This window comes from Procambarus clarkii, chromosome 8 (genome assembly GCF_040958095.1).
Source record: "Procambarus clarkii isolate CNS0578487 chromosome 8, FALCON_Pclarkii_2.0, whole genome shotgun sequence".
Taxonomy (NCBI): Eukaryota; Metazoa; Arthropoda; class Malacostraca; order Decapoda; family Cambaridae; genus Procambarus; species Procambarus clarkii.
The window spans coordinates 45,603,206-45,624,572 of record NC_091157.1 but is presented as its reverse complement, the minus strand read 5'-3'; the positions used below and the strand labels follow the sequence as shown (position 1 = coordinate 45,624,572).

At 40.9% G+C, this 21,367-nt stretch overlaps 1 protein-coding gene and 1 long non-coding RNA gene across 2 annotated transcripts in view; one reads left to right on the top strand and one right to left on the bottom strand.

Moving 5' to 3' along the window:
- Positions 1 to 12,949, top strand: part of LOC123759651 (polypeptide N-acetylgalactosaminyltransferase 1) — a 61,449-nt gene extending 48,500 nt beyond the window's left edge. Inside the window, exons 6-12 of the mRNA XM_069317852.1 lie at positions 3,953 to 4,109; positions 5,711 to 5,921; positions 6,477 to 6,594; positions 7,176 to 7,362; positions 8,499 to 8,641; positions 8,800 to 8,938; positions 9,816 to 12,949. Of these exons, the coding sequence (XP_069173953.1) occupies positions 3,953 to 4,109; positions 5,711 to 5,921; positions 6,477 to 6,594; positions 7,176 to 7,362; positions 8,499 to 8,641; positions 8,800 to 8,938; positions 9,816 to 10,090 (1,230 nt within the window). The 3' untranslated portion in view covers positions 10,091 to 12,949. The remainder of the gene's footprint in view (positions 1 to 3,952; positions 4,110 to 5,710; positions 5,922 to 6,476; positions 6,595 to 7,175; positions 7,363 to 8,498; positions 8,642 to 8,799; positions 8,939 to 9,815) is intronic.
- Positions 12,950 to 18,980: 6,031 nt separating this feature from the next.
- On the bottom strand, positions 18,981 to 20,443 carry LOC123759873 (uncharacterized). The gene is made up of 3 exons (XR_011227450.1): positions 20,113 to 20,443; positions 19,535 to 19,645; positions 18,981 to 19,129 (listed from the first exon to the last, which is right to left on the bottom strand). It is a non-coding gene; the product is annotated as an uncharacterized lncRNA (long non-coding RNA).
- Between the last annotated feature and the right edge of the window lie 924 nt (positions 20,444 to 21,367).

Sequence of the window (21,367 nt, the reverse complement as noted above, 5' to 3'; positions counted from 1 at the left end):
AACCATTATAGAACAAACTGCTCATCGTGTGGCAGCGAGGCTAAGCCCCTGCGGTGTTTTCATCTCACGACAAAGCGAGATACAACTTTTGTATTTTCAAAACATCCGATTGCAAGTTTCGGATCATTGTGTTCAAAACTTGTTTCATAAAATATCGGGAATCCTAACAATAACAGTACGCGAGGGGGGGGGGGGGACCAGGCAGTCATGTCTAGTTTAACATTTTTCTGAATAACACACACCCACACACACACCCACACACACACACACACACACACACACACACACACACCCACACACACACCCACACACACACCCACACACACACCCACACACACACCCACACACACACCCACACACACACCCACACACACACCTACACAGTAGGTTCAATAGCTTCAAGAATCTGAAACCAAAAATTTGGCGGGACCAGAGAGCCAAAGATCAACCCCCCACAAGCACAATTAGGTGAGTACAACACACACACACACACACACACACACACACACACACACACACACACACACACACACACACACACACACACACACACACACACACACACACACACACACGCCTTGGATCACGAGTAGTAGGAATTCATGTACATAGTCGACGGGTCCACTGTGACTTCGGTCCATCCGTGTATAACCTCGGGGGAAATCACAATGATGCAAGGAACTGAGCTCAGGGCTACACATCTCCCGGCAGACACACTGCCACTCTCCCGCAATGATCAATGAACTGGTGGAAGTGCTGTAACCGTGGGCTCCACGTCTCTCACCAGAGTGCAGAAGGTGCACTCACTATTATTTTTAATCAGCGCTCTTTATTGCTAGAGTGAACAGTAACGTGGTTATCATGTCCGCTCCCACTCTTAACCAAGCAAACTGATATTCAGGGTGTTTAGTTCATTTATTATTCATCCCTATATCCATCCTGTGAGTGGTAGTGGGCCCCATACCCAACCTGTGAGTGGTAGTGGGCCCCATACCCATCCTGTGAGTGGTAGTGGGCCCCATACCCAACCTGTGAGTGGTAGTGGGCCCCATACCCATCCTGTGAGTACTAGTGAGCCCCATCCCATCCTATGAGTGGTAGTGGGCCCCATATCCATCCTGTGCGTGGTAATGGGCCCCATACCCATCCTGTGAGTGGTAGCGGGCACCATACCCATCCTGTGAGTGACAACGTATAAGGTTACAGAGGTAAATAATGGGCTCAGGAAACTAACCCAATATTCCTTTAGCTAAGCAAGTTACAGCATTGAGGAACTAGTTACATAGTTAACACACAAATTAAATTGTGAATAGTCTCTTAATGTACATATGACATAGAGGTTACATGCTCACAAAATGATTTCAAGAACTGAACCTCAATATTATGTATACTCAGCAGTTTACATGTGGCCCACTAGTTACGGGACTTGTTGCCCCACATGTGAGATAAGGTTGTAAGGGAGGTGATTTAATTATATTATTACATCTAACGTTACAATGCTTAGTCACGAGCTGAGCAGGAGAGAGACTTGCAGGCAGACAATGTGTGCACTATTTGTATTAGACAAATTCTAAGACTAAGACAAATTAGACATTCTACCACAGCAGGTGATATAAACTCCCTGATATACTTAGAACCGAGCCTACGTTTACCGGTACTAATGTCTATAGGTCTACTAGATTTATTGTGTTGCCCATAAATATGTGGTTCTTCCTACATAATAGTATGTTGATAGTATCAAATGTCTGTAAATGTCAGTAGTAAATGTCTGGTCAGCATTAGACAAAATTTGGGTATCTAGTCACAATTTTGGGTATTTTCATATCGAATAATTCAGAGATATTCATTGTACGTTGTGATAATTGGCAGTAAACTCTATTTTTTTCACGTTCAAGGATTGTACATGGCTGTTAGGTATATGAATAGATATGCTGACACGGTTTACAATTGATCTGATCTACCACAGCAGGTGATGTAAACTCATTGATATACTTAGAGCCGAGCCTAAGTTTACCAGTATTAATGTCTATAGGTCTACTAGATTTATTGCATTGGCCATAAATATGTGGTTCTTCCTACATAATAGCATATTGATAGGTGGAATAGCTAGAGGTGCTCACGGGTTGCTAATAGGTGAATCATAGGTAATAGGGTAATAATAGGGAATAGGTAATAGGTGAATCAAAGTGGTTTTTCCACTCCCTCGTTTGGAGAGTATTCTTTGTCAAAGTCATCGGTTCTATCATTCTGAGACCAAGATGGGATGGGACCCATAGGAAACACTGTGATTGCCCAATACTTTATATGATTTTTGAGGTAAATATAATCATTCTCAAATGTTACTGAATTAAACCATTTTCTGCTCCTGTTGCCTTGTATTGAACACTTTAATAGATCACATCACTGTGTTTGTCATCACTGTAGCGCTCAAACAGTTATTTGTTTCCTATATTAAAACAAATACACAGTGAAATCTCAATAGCACGATGTATTTATTATTAAAACAATGCTTAATGTATCTATTGATGTATATTGATGGTGGTGTGTGTGTTTTTTTAGCAGTGATCCCTGATGGTCATCGGGTCTCCTTATTGGCTAGGCCTTCCCAGTATTGGCTAGGCCATCTCAGTGTTGGCTAGGCCTTCCCAGTATTGGCTAGGCCATCTCAGTGTTGGCTAGGCCTTCCCAGTATTGGCTAGGCCTTCCCAGTATTGGCTAGGCCTTCCCAGTATTGGCTAGGCCTTCCCAGTATTGGCTAGGCCTTCCCAGTATTGGCTAGGCCATCTCAGTGTTGGCTAGGTCTTCCCAGCCAACACGCAACGTATTTTAACGTGATTACCTTTCTATAACGTTGTAACAATATGTAACATAATACAAATAACGTTCTGTTTATGTTGTGTGTTTGTTGGTAGATGCAGCTGTCTACAGTGAAATGATGCCGTTTGAATGTTGTTTTTAGTTTATTCTTGTTGAGTGGATGTTGCTTTTTTTGCTGTTATTCTCTCGCTTCAGCATCTTTTGATTTATCTCCCCTCTGATTCTTTCATCTCCCCTTAGAGCCCTCTCACCTTCCCTCTTATCCCTTTACCTTCACTGTGATCCCCTTCACCGACCCTTAGCTTGAAACACCACTTACCGATGCCGCTTATTAAGCTGCATCTGACCACGGAGATAATAACCCTGTTTCCATCTCACTTTGATCAGCTTTTGTATTATAATTAAAAGTTCAGGGAACGGAGAGATTATGTATTGACGTTTTTATCAAATATCCATATTAACGGATGTACTAATTAATCAGCCATGTATTTCCCTGAGAGCCAAGGGAAATTAAACGAAACTATCGGGCTTGATTTTATTTTTTTTTTTAATATATTGAATACCACTGATTATTAATTCATACATTGACACACACTAATCAACTAAGGTATTATTCTTAAGAAGGAATCAGGTCACTTATATTTATGAAGAGAACTCGTGGGTTTTCAAGTGACATCCACGAATCCCTTTCACTTATTTTCTGTCTTTAAATCCAACTTATAACTAACATACTTCTCCACCGAAGTCACCAATCAGACTATTTTCTGTGATGAATTTAGCCCCACTTGAATTATGTAATTTCTGGTGCCTCACAGACCTTGATATTACTGTCAGAGGCCGGAATAAGGTTCCGGAAAGAAGGAATAGTGTTCTGGCCTCTGTTGGCGCGGCCATAAATACTTTCTCGTCTCTCTTGCGTTTGACTAGACATTGATAGCTTTAGGAATACGAGCCATGGTGTAGTGAACACTGGGAGGACGTGCCTATGGCTGGCCATATGTCTGTAGCTCCTCCTTGTATGACATGGTTGTAAACACTGAGAATCTCCTCTCCTCTCTTCCTTACTCAGGTTCATATTGTTCATCCATGCTGTAGCCTTGTCCCCTCTCTTATTTGTTCACCTCTCACTCCACAGGAGCCGCTGGATGAGTACGTGGCCAAGCTTCCAGTGTCTGTGCGTGTCATCCGGTCATCAGTGAGGACGGGGCTGATCCGTGCCCGGCTGCTGGGGGCTCAAGAGGCCAGGGGCGCTGTCCTCACCTTCCTTGATGCCCACTGTGAGGCCACGACAGGTAACGCGAGGCACTGTCCAGTCACACCTGGGTACTCTGGTCACGTCTTGGCCACGACAGGTAACGCGAGGCACTGTCCAGTCACACCTGGGTACTCTGGTCACGTCTTGGCCACGACAGGTAACGCGAGGCACTGTCCCGTCACACCTGGGTACTCTGGTCACGTCTTGCACGGTACAAGGAGTCCATACTCATCCGTGGTGGATGAGATGTCTTTGTTTCTCTTCTGCCTCGTGTTGATTATTGTCTTTACCTTGTAGCACAGACACGCGTTCACTTGTAAATGAACTCACTGCCCACAAACTCTCCCTCCAGTGCCCATTGCTAACTATCCCCTCATTGTTCACAATCTTCCTCATTGCTCCATTTAATTCCCCAACACTGCCCTCAGCCTCACCTAAACACACGTCCCCTCTTAACAACAACAACATCTCGCTACTTATAATAAATCACTCTTTTAATCTACTCTGAATGTTATCAGAAATATCGGGTTAAACATATTATACGTTCTTGTGCTGCCTCACTGGAAGAAAATCTTCAGAAAATGTCATTTGATAAAGTCTGAAACGTTAATGAGTATTTAAATTTGTTATAAAATATTAGGGGATAGTTTTGAATGCTTTTTGGCTTAATAGAGACTTGATAAATAAAAAATATGGGAAATAGGTCATCTCTCAGGCTGACATTGAATGTAAGGTTACCAGGAGACAGCTGTAAGGTACTGCAGTAATATTATACCTATAAGGGACATGAAGCTGGAATATAACCACTTAGACAATCTGAGATGGAACACCGACCTGGATACCTTGAACATACCTGCAGAAGATTTCGATAGTTCTTCTACTCCCCCGAGTCCTGCCTCGGGCCAGACTCGAACCCCCTGCAAGAGTGAGGACGTCAGCGTTCAGAGCAGTCCAAATGGTTGGACATTAACATATACAAGCTTGGAAATATTGTTGGTTCAATAAAGGTCTATTGCTTGTGTTGGAGGAAGGGAGGGTGGGGAGCGTGTTGCCAGGGAGCTCTGGGGGGAGACAGGGCGTGTGTCTCACCAAACATATTCTGTTCCATTACTGAGGGATTTGAGGTTAATCCGGATTAATCATAATATGCCTCTCGCTTGCACCAAGCTTTTGTACACAACTCTTGTTTGGTTACAATTTTTAACAAGCTAACTGTGGTTTATATAGAACCCGTGTAATATTCTTTCCGGGATCTCGGATATTTCCTCTGTTAAATTTATGAGACTGTTCATTCTATATTCAATTGATTTTGCACCGTAAGTCACTGTCAGATTTATGCAAACTAAACAGCGTGTGATTACTTTGATCTTGACTCTGTGTATTGTTTCTCCCAGGATGATTAGACCCGCTGATACCATGGCCTTTGATCTTGACTCTGTGCTCTGTTTCTCCCAGGATGATTAGACCCGCTGATACCATGGCCTTTGATCTTGACTCTGTGCTCTGTTTCTCCCAGGATGATTAGACCCGCTGATACCATGGCCTTTGATCTTGACTCTGTGCTCTGTTTCTCCCAGGATGATTAGACCCGCTGATACCATGGCCTTTGATCTTGACTCTGTGCACTGTTTCTCCCAGGATGGTTGGAGCCGCTTCTGTCGAGGATCGCGGAGGACCGGACCAGAGTCGTGTGTCCCATCATCGACATCATCCACGAGGACACCTTCCAGTACGTGCGGTCCTTCGAGCTCCACTGGGGCGCCTTCAACTGGAACCTTCACTTCCGATGGTATACTCTGGGCCAGAAGGAGCTCGATGAGCGCAAGAAGGATATCACTGAAGCATACAGGTTGGAATGTTTTGAATGAACATTTGAATGTTCACATATCATTAATACTTGTAACTTGAAAGGGCTTGCACATTTTTTTGTGTGTAAAACATGATGAGGTCCACAAAAACGCACATTTTTGTTATTATTATATATGTTGTGATATTAATGGAGAGAGAGAGAGAGAGAGAGAGAGAGAGAGAGAGAGAGAGAGAGAGAGAGAGAGAGTCCGGTACTGGGGTTCTCGAGATCTCCGAGGACTCTGGCATATGATTGTCCAAACATGTATTAGTCCAATAGATTTAATTTAGGATATGAACCCATCAGGATTCTTACCTGTGTGTGATATTTTCCATACATTTAATTGTGAAATTAAAAAAACACCACAATTTACATTGACTTAGGCTTTAATATCATCAAGCTTTTCCCTCTCAGGAATAAAAAAAAAATGGTTCCATATCTGAGAGACGTCAAAGTAGTTTTTTTTTCATTTTAATCCTCTGAAAAGTCTGATTAATTTTAAAGTTTCAGAAATATTCATTACAATCATAATTACGTTTTTTCCGTCCTGTTCAGAACCCCAGCGATGGCCGGAGGTCTCTTCAGCATCCACAAGGACTACTTCTACCAGGTGGGGTCCTACGACCGCCACATGGACGTGTGGGGAGGAGAAAACCTCGAGATGTCCTTCAGGGTAAGACTCGAGGGGTATTGTATGAGATTTGACCAGACCACACACTAGAAGGTGAAGGGACGACGACGTTTCGGTCCGTCCTGGACCATTCTTAAGTCGATTGAGAACTTGAGTCGACTTGTGAATGGTCCAGGACGGACTGAAACGTCGTCGTCCCTTCACCTTCTAGTGTGTGGTTTGGTCAACATACTCTAGCCATGCTATTGTGACTCATCGCCTGCATATTGTATGAGCCTTGAAATGTCCTCAAGGTAAAACCCGAGACATTTTTAAGGGCCCTGAATTGTCAGAGCAAGACCCAAAGATATCTTAAGAGCGATAGATTACTAAGCACTTTGCTAGTGTTTAGCATCTTTGTTTTTGTTTTTTAAATTTAAAACAAATTATTTTATGCGAATCATAGGCCCAACACAAAACCCATGTATGCCATAAACTGTAGCTCAGTCTTCAGAGTTTTACTAAACTCCCTCAATTTATTACTAGTAGTTATGGAAACTTGAATATTAAAGTGTTTCACTGTATCAGAGATGTGTTAAAAAATTTCTTGAACGAAGCTGTGCTAACATTCCTTCTGGTGGCAGGTGTGGATGTGCGGAGGGTCGGTGGAGATCGCCCCGTGCAGCCACGTCGGTCACGTCTTCAGGAAGAGCTCGCCCTATACCTTTCCTGGCGAGGGCGGCGTAGGAGGGGTCCTCTACCGCAACCTGGCCCGCGTCGCCTTAGTCTGGCTCGATGACTGGGCCGAGTTCTATTTTAAAATCAACGCTGGTACGTTAAGCAGGAGCTCCACACACGGGTACTTGTACATGTGTTCTCTCACATACACACACACACACACACACCTTCCTGCCTTCCGCTGATCAGTACTATACCTCACTTCTAAATGACAGATATGATGGTCTGTATCTCTGGGAGTCATGAGCAATCTAAATTGAACTTGATTAAGTTTCAGATTTAACATATCCCATTAGATCAAACTCTTGCTGATAACTAGATACGCTTTGGAAGGTCTTTAAGTAGATTCCAACAAGACCTCTATCAATATCTTAGGCTCTATGGTCACCTCTGTTTTGTTCTAAAATCTTACATTTATGTTTGCCAACAGCACCCTCCAAGAGTTATTAATTCTGTTCACATGATATTGACCTTCTCCGTTAATTTAGTGTGGGGTTTATTTAATGTTGATTTGAATCTCGTTGTCAAGATGGAAGAAAATCCACTTCTTTTAAGTTTCTTGATGTATTTAGAAGGAATGATTTTACACTTCTCAGTTGCTTGGACTCGTAATAAGCAGGCGAGGAGTCACAATAACGTAGCTGAAGTATGTTGACCAAACCACACACTAGAAAGTGAAGGGACGACGACGTTTTGGTCCGTCCTGGACTATTCTCAAGTCGATGAGAATGGTCCATCGACTTGACAATGGTCCAGGACGGACCGAAACGTACCCGTAATAAATCTTGTCTCACAGGTGTTTCTCAGTAAAATGACATCTTATAAGAAAGTGACCTATACTTGCCTGCTTCCCTCCGCAACTCGTCGTCTCACTATCATCCAAAATTTGCTTGTCCATTTTAAAGAATGAAAAACAAATTTTATTTATATTACTTCTAAGCTGCATCACTTATGACCCCATCCCTGCCCTTGTGTGGCAGTGCACAGTAGAAAGTTGTTTTCACATATCCATACATAAAAACATTGATTGTAACCATGATATATATGTACTTCAGCCTACAGTTTAGACCTATTGTCTTATGTATGACCCTCTGTCCTGCGTGACAGTGAATACCAGCAATATCCTAACTTTAATAAGACTTAATCGAAATCCTCAGAATAGGCAAAATTTGTAATTAATTTTGTTAATAAAGATGTTAATAATAAATAACTATCACCCCCCGTCTCAGAGGCTGCTCGAGTGCGAGATGACGTGACAGTTCGGGACCGACTGATGCTGAGGGACCGTCTCAACTGCCGTAGCTTCAAGTGGTACCTGGACAACATCTGGCCCGAACACTTCTTCCCGATGAAGGACCGCTTCTTCGGCAAGGTCTCTCAACCCAACCTGGCTTTTGGATTTCAATCATTATCAGCACTTGTCTGCTGATAATGATTGTAAATATATATATAGATATATATATTTGAATAAAGGCTTGATCTTGTAAAATAGAATTGGGACAAGAGACTTGATTTTACGATTGTCGACAGATCCGTCACGAGCAACAGAGTCGTTGCCTACAGCGGCCTGTGGGGTCTGGAGGCAGCAATCAGCCCACGGGAGCTGCGGTGCTTCGTGAGTGTGTCATAGAAACCTTCCCACTACAAACATTTGTCTTTACCAAGAAAGGTCAGTACTTCTTTTTCTCTTGAAGTTCTATATAAGATAATTAGATGTTGCTGTGTCATGGCGGATAGAAAACGTGAGCCCAGGTGTAATTTTGAGTGTACTCGCATGAAAATGTTATAAGTTCGTTATTTCAATGAATGATTATCAGACCGTTTTGATCAAGCATTTTCCAAGATTGTAGAACAACATTTTATTTTTGGAAATGTCAGCAAATCTTTATCAATGTTGCGTCTGCAAATATTACAAAGGTTTAACCCAATTACAAGGTAATTTTGGGATTAACATGGACTTGAATGTTTTGTATCAGTCTTTAAGATGATGTGCAATGTTGACTGTGCACGCAGTGTTCACCTGCACTAAGGTACTCAATCCTGTTCAATCTTCTATACCCAATAGTACGAAAACAGATTTTATGATTTAAATTCTACCTTGTTAATCAATCCACACATTAGAAAATGAAGGGACGACGACGTTTCGGTCCGTCCTGAACCATTCTCAAGTCGATTGTGGTGAGGGAAGGAGAAACGGACCGAAACGTCGTCGTCCCTTCATTTTCTAATGTGTGGATTGGTCAACATATTTCAGCCACGTTATGGTGACTCATCGCCTGCGGAAATTGTACCTTCTTACCTACCGTAAGTTCACTGAACCTGCTTAATAAAGGCTTTTAGGCGATGAGTCACAATAACGTGGCTAAAGTATGATGACCAGACCACACACTAGAATGTGAAGGGACAATCGACTTGAGAATGGTCCAGGACGGACCGAAACGTCGTCGTCCCTTCACATTCTAGTGTGTGGTCTGGTCATCATAAAGGCTTTTAGGTTCAAAGCCATAGAGGCTAAAACTGACCCCTTCATTGTCTTCCCCCACCAGGGTACATCATGACAGATGAGAGCGTGTGTGTGGACGCCCCCGACGCCGACTCCGCCAGGGAGCCCCAGGTCCGCATCATGGCTTGTAATGAGTTCGAGCGGCAGAGATGGACTTACGACGAGGACACTCACCTGGTGAGGCACTTGCAGTCCGACCTGTGCCTCGACCTTCCCTCCAAGGCCAATCCGGAGACACTCTCTCTCCAAAAGTGTGACACTTACTCCAAAAGTCAGAGGTGGATCTTCCAGCACGAGGATTGGACTAAATCTAAGTGAAAGACGGTTTATTCATCAAAGGAAAATGTGATGTAGTAATGGATGATGTGAAGGATGTGATCCCTTCTGATTATCGTCCGTAATTAGCCGTTATGCATGCCATGAGAGTTCAGGCAATAGTGCTGTTGCAAAATGCAATTCAAGAGAAAAGAAGAACAGCAGTGTGTTATACTGTCACCAGCAGTGTTGTCTTTCTAAGAATAAATGTATCTGTGATATTTCGAGCACCAGTATGGAGGAATGAAGTTTGATGACGAGACTTGTCCCTTCTGATTTATGGTCACCGACTGGATACTTAAGGTTTTCACCCGAAGCTTAAGCACTACGCATCCGAATTTCATACGCTGTTATCCGAAGTTCATTCGCTTTTATCCGAAGTTCATGTAGTGTTTTTTATTTATGAACAAGAAAACTGTTGGTGCTGGTCGGTTTCCTTGAGAGGCACCGATAACCAAATCAGAAGTATTATAACTCATAACACAAATTAATGAATAAATAATGTAAAGTGAGAATCTGTAATTGATATTAACATTAGTGATATACATAATGCAGAAATTGGCACTCTTCGTGGTAATGAGTATTATTTGATGAGCAGTGATGAAATTGTTTGATATTACCTCAGGTTTATAATGTTGAGGTTCTACAGGGTGCTCCATAGACTTCATTAGAATCCTTTTGTTTTCTACTGTTCATCCTGTATATTGGATAACACAGTATACAAAAGGAATAAAGAGTTATTAGATGGTGAAAATGCTGATATCGGAACAACCGTGGACATCTTCAAGAGAAGAGTAGACAGTTTTTCTTCAAGAAGTGCCGGACCAACCAGGCTGTGGTAGATATGTGGGCCAGCGGGCCGCTGCAAGCAACAGGCTGTTGGGTCAAGCTCTCACAAGTCAAGCCTGCGCCGGGCTTGGGGAGTAGACGAACTTCCAGAAGCCCATCCAGGTACAGTGCAGGTACCGATAAATTCCTGTCTGAATATTGAATGTTTTTTCAATATATATTCATTTTACTGCAGCTTTTTTAGGTTTGAATGAAACATATTAGAACTGTTTAGTGTATTGTTGATGGTCACATTTATGCATCTCTTAAATGTCATGAAGTTCGACTCTGTTTTGTTTACCATTGTACGAAATGGCAATGTCCTTGATATTTGATGTTTTGATGAATGATGTGCTTTCAGGGATATGCTTGCTTTTATCAATATCCATAGATATCCAAGCCCTTGGTGATGAGTTTGTTAGAAATATTTCAAGCCGTTTTAATGCTTTAAGTGTTGCATAATCTTCATCATGATGACACGAACGTGTCATTATGAATCGGTTTTCTCACATGAATCAAAATATCTTTTAGGCTTTCCATTTACCAGAGTCACTCCAAATAAAGCAGGCTTTAATTTGTGTAAGACTTATTTACACACAAAAAGGAAGTAATGATACCATTTTGCGAATATTTCAGAAGAGAATAAACAATATAATTTTAACACGGACGCCTTAAAATTCAGTTTTACATACAATCACATTACAATCTTAAAGAAAGTTTATTCCCCTTTGAGGAATGGTGACTTACAAAATTCAGTGATGGTGTTTGTCATCATTGTTTCACACACTGCAGCATGTTCAGCTTGCTTAAGCTTTGTGTGAGGGTAAACAAGGGGGATACGAGTCGAATACATGATACATTGTTGTAGGCTTGTAGTGCAGCTGTTGTGTCGTAGTGACCTGGGGCCAGATTCACGAAGCAGTTACGGAAGTGCTTACGAACGTGTACAACTTTGCTCAATTTTAGACGGCTTTGGTTACATTTATTAAACGGTTTACAAGGATGAAAACTTGCCAATCAACTGTTGCCATTGTTATAAACAGCCTCCTGGTGCTTCGGAGCTCAATAAGTGTTTAATAATTGTAAACAAACCCGGCAAAGATTGAGGAAAGATGTACACGATCGTAAGTGCTTGTGTAACTGCTTCGTGAATCTGGCCCCCTGACATATAATGTGGCGAGGACACGTGGTGATACATGTACTGGATTCAATGTATCAGGTATTGTTTCTTGGACACATAGTGTCACGTATTGTTTCGTGGGCTCGGCGGTGATACATGTTGTGGCCTGCACATGTGTTGCGGGTACTGCGGCTTGCACTCATGGAATATTAGCTAATTAGTGAGCTTGTGACACATGTATTGTGGTAAGTGAGCTTAGATCACAGATACTGTGACGTGAGCCCAGGAGATAGCTACTGTGACGTGAGCCATGACACAGATACTCTGAAGTGAGCACAGTAGACAGATAATGTGACGTGAGCCATGACACAGATACTCTGAAGTGAGCACAGTAGACAGATAATGTGACGTGAGCCCACGACACAGTTACTGTGACGTGAGCCCAGGAGGCAGATACTGTGATGTGATCCCCTCGGGTTCACCGGGTTTGGGCTTGTACAACTTCGGGGGTCATGTAACACTGAAAAAAAAACAATATCCACAATCATAAATGAAAGCGGACACAATGATCTGTTGTTAATGTTGCGATGAATTTCTGCTCTCTCGATCACTTGTGTTGCGTTTTGTTTCAGTGTTGATGTATTGATTTAGTGCCACGAGGTATAGGTGTGGCTCGGAGGTGTAAATAGTGTGTGTGTGTGTGTGTGTGTGTGTGTGTGTGTGTGTGTGTGTGTGTGTGTGTGTGTGTGTGTGTGTGTGTGTGTGTGTGTGTGTGTGTGTGTGTGTGTGTGTGTGTGTGTGTGTGTGTGTGTGTGTGTGTGTGTGACTGTACACTGGTACCTCGTGAAAGTCTGTCATTCCACACAAATATGTTTTTTGTTTATGATCTTGAATATTAAACTACGTGAATCGTATTATTTGGTTATTATTATCCTCGTATATGACTAAGAGTGTTTATTATGTCGCAGAGTCACTCTTCCACTGTCGTGAGGTTCAGTTCCAGTAATGTTTCCTCGTAGCCCATACATCTCGGCTCGTGGAGTAGCCTGGTGGCATACCTCTGAACCTTTTACAACTTCTTTTTGTGGACTGGATGTGGACTCTACGTTGGAGCTGCACATTCCAGTATTTGTCTGACATATGAGGTATAGAAGGTTCTGAATGATTCCTTACACAAGTTTCTGAAGGATAAATGTGCGTAATATTTTCCATCATATTCGAATATCACGGATGAGGTACATACTATTGAAAGCTCTAGTTTAGTTGTGAGAAATATTAGTAGTTCTCAGTAAATTATAATAATTATTCCATGAATTATTATCTGTAAATATTAAAAATGGCACCAAATGAATATATATACAATAGACTATCCTCTAAAAAAAATAAAGAAAATGGATCGTACAATATGTATTATAGAAAACTCATAAAATAGGGAGCACCACACTACCATCCACGGGATTGGTATGAGGGACCAATACCGTTCACCGGACGGGTATGGGATGCACAAAACCCCTCACGGGATAGCAATAGGGACCACAACACCCATAGAATGTGGTATTGGGTCCAATACCATCAGTACATGCACTCTGTTCCACCATGAACACCCTGTTCTTCCATATCCCCACGAATCTTCGAGTCCGGTACAGACGGGTTCGTTCTCAACGCACAATCGAGAAATCGGTGTTCGAATCCCTGGCGGGACAGAAATGGTTGGGGACATTTTGTTTCATCTAGTGCCTCTGTTCACCTAGCAGTGAGGAGGTACTGAGGAGTTAGTCAGGTTGTTGTGGGGTTACATCGTGGGCGGGGTGGGTATGTGGTGCATAATAAAGAAAGAAGTTGAATTGAGGGGGGGGGACCACGATATAAGGCTAACGTGTATGAATATACTCTGGCTTCATGTCTCCAGACCCAATAAATTATATGTACCCTGTATAAGGGCATATATTACGTACCTCACATATATAGACATGTACTCTGGACCCGTCCCTCAAAGAGCCGATGGATATTTGGTAATATATGTGAAAAATATAGAATAATAATTAGGAAAGCGGTCCATTTATTATACAGTTTTTGATTGTAGTTCCTTTATTATGGAATCTATACCCATGTTGTGGGCGGTAATGGAAAGGGTTACAGAGGCACATAATGGGCTCAGGGACAGAATCACACAAATCATTTAGGTAAGCAAGTTACAATCTTGATGAGCTAGTTACAAAATTCTATAGACATCGTCATATCATCAGTGGGTTCGAGATCGACCACAGGTACAGTTTGTAAATTAAGCAACTGACATATGTGGAGAGGTAGTGTGACAATTGATATGTTTGTTCTGCACAGCGCCCCCCCCCCCCCCCAAAGGGAACAGAGGTGGATAGGTTAGAATCACTTAGTTACTACCTACACGTAGCAACCTGGGGATATTTGGGTAAGATTTCTGGTAGCAGATGAATTGAAAAAGAATATAGATATGTTTGAAACATGTTTGGGAAAGGTATTTGAATGTGTTTACATAGTGAAGCTGGGAGTCATCATACAGTTGCATCTTGCGAACAGCTCCTCCCTGCCTGGGTGGGCGCCGATTTAGTATCTTAGTTTTTTTCGTGTGAGATGACTAAACATAGGTTTTGACCTGAGTGTAATACAGAGTTAAGAGTGTTCTGTGTGTTAGCATACCGAGTGGCATACATCATTATATCATCAGTACATACATTATATGGTGTAGTGGTAAGACACTCGCCTGGCGTTCCGCGAGCGCTATGTCATGGGTTCGTATCCTGGCCGGGGAGGATTTACTGGGCGCAATTCCTTAACTGTAGCCTCTGTTTAACGCAACAGTAAAATGTGTACTTGGATGAAAAAACGATTCTTCGCGGCAGGGGATCGTATTCCAGGGACCATAGGATTAAGGACTTGCCCGAAACGCTACGCGTACTAGTGGCTGTACAAGAATGTAACAACTCTTGTATATATCTCAAAAAAAAAAAAAAAAAAAAAAAAAAAAAAATCAGCATAGGTAATGATGTGGACGTTGGGTTTGTTCGGTACCGAGTTTAACAGCGCGTTTAATAAGATCTTAAATAATGTAGGACTGAGGGCACCTGTCTGTTGGGTAACTAGTTCGAAGTACGTAGTTTGTTAGACTCGTATGGCCGTGGAAAAACACAGATGAGTTCCTGTTTGATAAGTAACCCTTGATCCAACAAAGAAGCCGACCCCCAATATTCCATCTGGCAAGGTCACTCAAGATAACATGTTGGTTTGCAATATCAAAGGCAGACTTGAGATCTAGGAAGGTGGTATATGACTTTTGAGTGTGCAGAGTAAGAAAGATGGTGATGCAATGATGCAGAGTTTCATGCATGAAGGCATATATCTGGGGGGATAGCATGGTTCTTATTTTATGGAGAGAGTGTTTAGGAACATTCTCTGAAATGTTTTGCAAATGCAGGTAGTAAGGGAAGTTTAACGCTGTTAGGGAACCTGTTAACGTTTTTCTTTGAATAGTTTAAGACTAATAATGAATCAGGCCTATACAATTTAACGTGCATATTTAGTTTACTGTAGCTATTAAAATATGTAGTAATTACTGGTACGTTTTTAACCTTGTTGTGGGAAATTTTTACCCACCATATCTAATTATCATCTAAGAAATGTATAATTTCTGTATCATATCAAAATCATATCTTAAATCATATCAGAATCATTATAGATTCATTATACAGTTTGATCCTAGAAGATAATGCCACTTGGATCCCGTACGCATAGGGCCCTATAGATGCCTACGTGACTTTGTGCATGATCTCTTATGGATCCAGAAACTTCTAGAAGGATTTTATAATTAAAAAATTATTGGAACATTGATTCAATATCAGGTAGGGATAAAAATCGAATCCTTAATAAGAATCAGTGGTACTATCAAGTACTACTTATAATCTTTATATCCTATATCAAATTATATTGTAATTACAGCTTATCTCAATCATAAGTCTAGACTGTAAAAATAATCAATCAATATTCATAGAAGACTTCCGTGCTCGGGGAGCATGGGAAGGGATCTGGGGGAGAAGCGTCCACGAGAGCGGAGGAGGACCGCACGTTTGTTGACAACTGTGAACACGTGTGACGGATCCTTAGCGAACATTGCCAGCTCAAGGACACCTTATCTAATATCTTTATCACCAGTGAACACTCTCTAGAATTGGGGGAGTAACTGGACAATATCTACAAGGAAAATCCTAGAACATCTATTTTATATAAGAGTGTATAGTGGAGCTCATAGTGACACGGTTTCCACCACCTTCATTCCTAATCTTCAGCAACTATCATTCTTCTGCAACTGCAGGGTCAATCACGTAGCAACGCTACCAGTACATCATACAGCAACGCTGTGACAATATTGTGCCTACACTCAACAAGAGAGAGTTAATCAGTCTGGCACCCTGACTGGCAGAGAAGTATATTGAAGGTTATTTGGTATATGATTGGCCAATTGTATGCTTGTGTGACTTTAATATTCTATAAATCTGTCTGTTGGTTAAAAAGCGAGGCTAAGCCTCACATTTCAGTAAGTTTATTAATATGGTAGATGAGCAGCAGGTCCTTGTCCAGGCACTAAACCTCATGAGTGTCCATTGTGTGGAAAAGGATTCAGTCAAGCTGACTACATAATCATATAAATTGAATATAAATATGTCTGCATATATAAATAAAGTTAATAATTACTTGCTTAGTTAATTTATAAGTTATCATACAAGTTCATTTAATTGAATGATTTCTAGTACTTAGTTAACAGTATTTAGACTACATTTAAGGTCATTTATTATACTTTTACAATTTAATTTGTTGTTTATAGTATAAGTACATATTTGCTGTTAACTATTAAGGTGCTAGGTTAGACTATGTATGTTTAAATCCCTGATTTAAACAGAGCCAGTGTTCAGTCATATAACTGAATTTATCAAATCTTATCCTTGTATAATATACAAGCTGATGTGAGATCCCTGTCTACAGGTGGACTGGAACTTCTATCAACTAATCCATTAATCCCACCTGTCCCTTACAGCCCACAATCTAACATTAGGAAAAGAGGAGCTAGGATTTATGACCCTAGCTAGAGATTCTTGGAATTAATTTGCAGACAGTAATTTTTTAATTTAGTTCAGTCCAAGTCTCTAGTAGTCTCCTCTTATATCAATTCCAGCAGGTTTTTCCCACACTTGTCATTTCCTCCAATAGGAAGCAGAGGTGTGATATAATGGGTGGACTTCTTCCAGTGGTTCAGTACAGACGCTAGTTACAACATTGTAACATTTGTGCCACCTACCCAAGACATCAGAATCGTGGCCCTTGGATTTCGAAGCTGTCCAAGTGCCTTGATGTACCTGACTACTAAATAAATATATACCTACTCAGCGTGTTTTCATACACCCAGGCATTTAGTATTCCTGAACAGCAGTAACCTAAAGAGCAACAGTCGGCATGGTGCGTTTGCATTGTCACCATTATATTGGCGATTAACATTCTTGAATGTTGCATAAATGGGAATTTCTGCAGTCAAAGGTTGATGATTAATAGTGAAACGGGTTTATGCTGAATTTGAAAAACCACCTTGTATCCGTTGACAAGTGAGAAGCAACGCGCGTAATTATTTCTGTACAGTTTGAGCTCAATGGTACCCCACAACTTGGCAAAGTTTAGGCAGCTTACTCCTATGGTGATGCAGGCAACCACACCTTGAGGCCTTAAAGCTCCATCCATGTGTGTAGGAAAGGTGTCTGGAGTGCGTAACTCGGCCGTACTCGTTCTACTCCGCCCTTAACGGGGGCGAACATGCAGAAGTTGACACCTTCAGTATTTACGGCAGTCAGCGGACTTTCCATCTTAAGATGGAATGCTTTTCTGACTGCTACTCTAGTATGGTTGAGAAACGTAGCGTCAGCTCAATCTTACGTCAGACCGACGGAAGTCTAGATACACAAGGACCCTGGTCGGATTACTCATTTCATACCGTTACGAAGACTGATTACTATTACATGTACGTTTTCTTCAGTTGAGGTAGACACTTATAAGGGACCAATATGATTCACATGCGTTTCTTTTCATTATTGGTATTTAGCTCCCTCTGATATGGCACCAACAGGCTTCTTTTGATAATTACTTGTACTAATTAAAGTAAACATAATTTATATTGAATAAACAGGTACATTTCTTTATCAATAGTTGTGGAAATTCTAATATCAGGAAAAAATCACATGCACCCCTTCTTGTACGCTTTGAAAACAAGGGCAAATGGGGTTTAACAGCTGTAATAAATCATTAAGACATGCCTGAAACTCTTGAGGAACCTACACTCCCCCGACTAATGAGTCATACTGTGTATAATTAATAGCTAATATCCCTACAAGGTACAATAAACTACACCATTTCCATAACTCAAGATAAGCATTATTGCGTTATAAAGTATGACCACCGTGCCATTCACAAACTGTACTACCGCCTCAAATGTGAAACGCCAGGTAGTACATTCAATATCTCTATGGAACAGGCAAATTTACTGATGATACTAGCAATCACCCCAACTCTAATGTTACAACACTAAGATTAATGGTTCTATTTATCATATCAAGCTGCAATGCTAGTTCCAGTACATTTATAACTATTTTTTAATACAAGTATAAATATGCCCGTTTTAACTACGTCAGACGTAACCTACCAGTCTATCTCTCACTTGAGTAAGAAACTTCAGCATTTTCATATACTGCTCAACGTTTATGATACTAGGTGGCGAGATGTCCCGTTTAAGGGGCATAGTAACAACGGCCTGTATTTTATCACATGAAACTTAACTTATAAGGAAGGAAAGGAAAACAAACATGGTGTCATAACTGTTTACACCCTTACAATGATGTCATTAAATAACAAGGTAGTCAGGTAAAAGGCCAATGGTGTAGTCAACTTTATTGTCAATACTATTTCCAGTCAAAAATCCCCGCCAGCTCTTATATCTGAAAATAATGCAGGTTATGCACTGGACGTCAACACCATCTTCATTACACATTGTCCACGTTGCCTTCTTGTGGCTGGCCCAGGATCTGATGAAGATAAAATTAAAGTGCAATATTAACGTGACAAACAATGTTGCTTCATTACGCAATTCTTGACAATTTACCATGGATAGTATACACAACGTGTTACACGTTGTATATCACGTCCAACAACAACCTTATGATGCTTATGGGGGTCAACTACCTCAATAGGAACATGCTGATGTCCATTAACAATACTTTAGGTATTTTACTTTTAATGTTCATCTGCAAATTACTTAACATTCAAATACAAATATTACCTACACCATATTTCGATTCAATCTTTACATCTTGGTGTGTGTACGTAACACGAGTGAGTGCCGGTCCAATCCACTAAGTTCTACATAATACAACAACACTCCCACCTGATTCTCTATTTGACACTACCACAGCAGAATGTATAGCACTTACCTACACGAAGAAAACACGCTGACTTATTCATACACAAACTTATCTCGTCATGGTTGAGGGGATGTGTAACTGCCTCTCAAGCCACATTAACATCCATCAATCTTACGTCATCTCATGGATGAAAAGGAGGCAAATCTTACCAGATTGTGACAGCATTTCCCTATCTATGTGCGGTTTATTCTACACATTTCTATTATGCGTTCTACATGTTCACATTCTCCAACACTATGGATGTAAATGCAAACGATTAACAGCCTGGTTTCTCGAAAAAAATTTTATTTGCATTTACATAGCCTCCTAAATTCAAGTAATCACGTTACTAAAACATGTTCAATATAACAGTTTTAAATATTAACCCCATTGTATACTTATTTACCATTATATTTAACTAAATATTTAAAGATTGAACGAAAGACGTTATGAGCTATCCTATCACGATACAAGTCGCCTACATAACCATTAAAACTAACTGTCACCTATAGTACCACACGCACCATTATCCCCACTTAACCAAACCTTCCATGCCCTCAAGCCAATTCTCAAATGCACATCTCTATCCCCACCCAAAATATACTTACTGACTCCTGGTTCCCTGTAATGCAACTAGTAAACGGAGTGGGGACGCCACATACAACTCGCCTTCAACAGACGAACCTCCCATTGTATACCAAAAGTAAGGTAAAAACACACTGGAGTACTTTTAGTCTCATCCTCCCTTTTATAATCAGCAGCCAACCAAACCCCGCCGGACCTGATTGGTTGACATTCACCTTAAAACCCTCACCTCATTGGTTCACATTTTGCGACTCCCAAGTGTCAATTATCAATGGCCAACAGCCACTCCTTCACTTCCCAAAATAACAACGAGTCTAATAAACAAATAATGATCTCAACCTTCAATGTTTCAACTTTTTATTTTCATTTTCTAATTCACAAACAAAATAAAACTTTCTATTGTAACTGTTGCAACATAACAATATATGTAACATTAGCAATAGAATCGCCATTCAAATAGTAATCATTTACTGATTTAATGATGATTGAAGTACCAAATGGTTTACCGACATTTGGAGCACTCCCTACTCGGTCCCACAAGCTCGGATTACACACCATTCCCACGATGCACCAACTGTATAATAAACTGATGGGTTTCGTAATTATTAACTGTTATTTGTTCACATATATTACACATCGCCTGTTTGAGGGTGGAGTCCAGACTACATGTGGTGATACAGGGTACACATGGTGGTACAGAGTACATGTGCTAGTACTACTATTCAACCTAATACCAATCCTGTGGGTGTGTGTTTGTTTAGGGTACATGTATCTCTGTGTTTCATTGTTCGCCCCGGATTCTTTCTTGGGGTTGTCATATTGTAGTGCCTGGGCCTTGGCCATGGTTTGTTTTTATGTTACTTATATGATTTGTGTGCGATGTGCTTATGCTTTGTGTTATTTCTGTACTTGTGTGCGATGTGCTTATGCTTTGTGTTATTTCTGTACTTGTGTGCATTGTGTATTTATATGTGTGTCTGGTTTATTCTTTATATGTTAGTTGTGTCTTTGCATGTCCGTATGCGTCCGTTTGTTGTGTGTCCGTTTCTATGTTTATTTGTATTCGGACTTGTGTCCCTGGAGTTTCTGGGGTCTTATTATGCAATGTTCTCTTCTATGCCTGTTTATGATTATGTTTTTGTTGTTATGTTCTGTTCTTAGGTTCATGTCATGTATATATTGTGCTATACTTTGTATATTTCTTTTATCAAAATAAAAAAAAAAAAATCCTGTGGGTGAAATGCTCCCTAGTCCCATCCCGTGGGGGTTACCACCCCC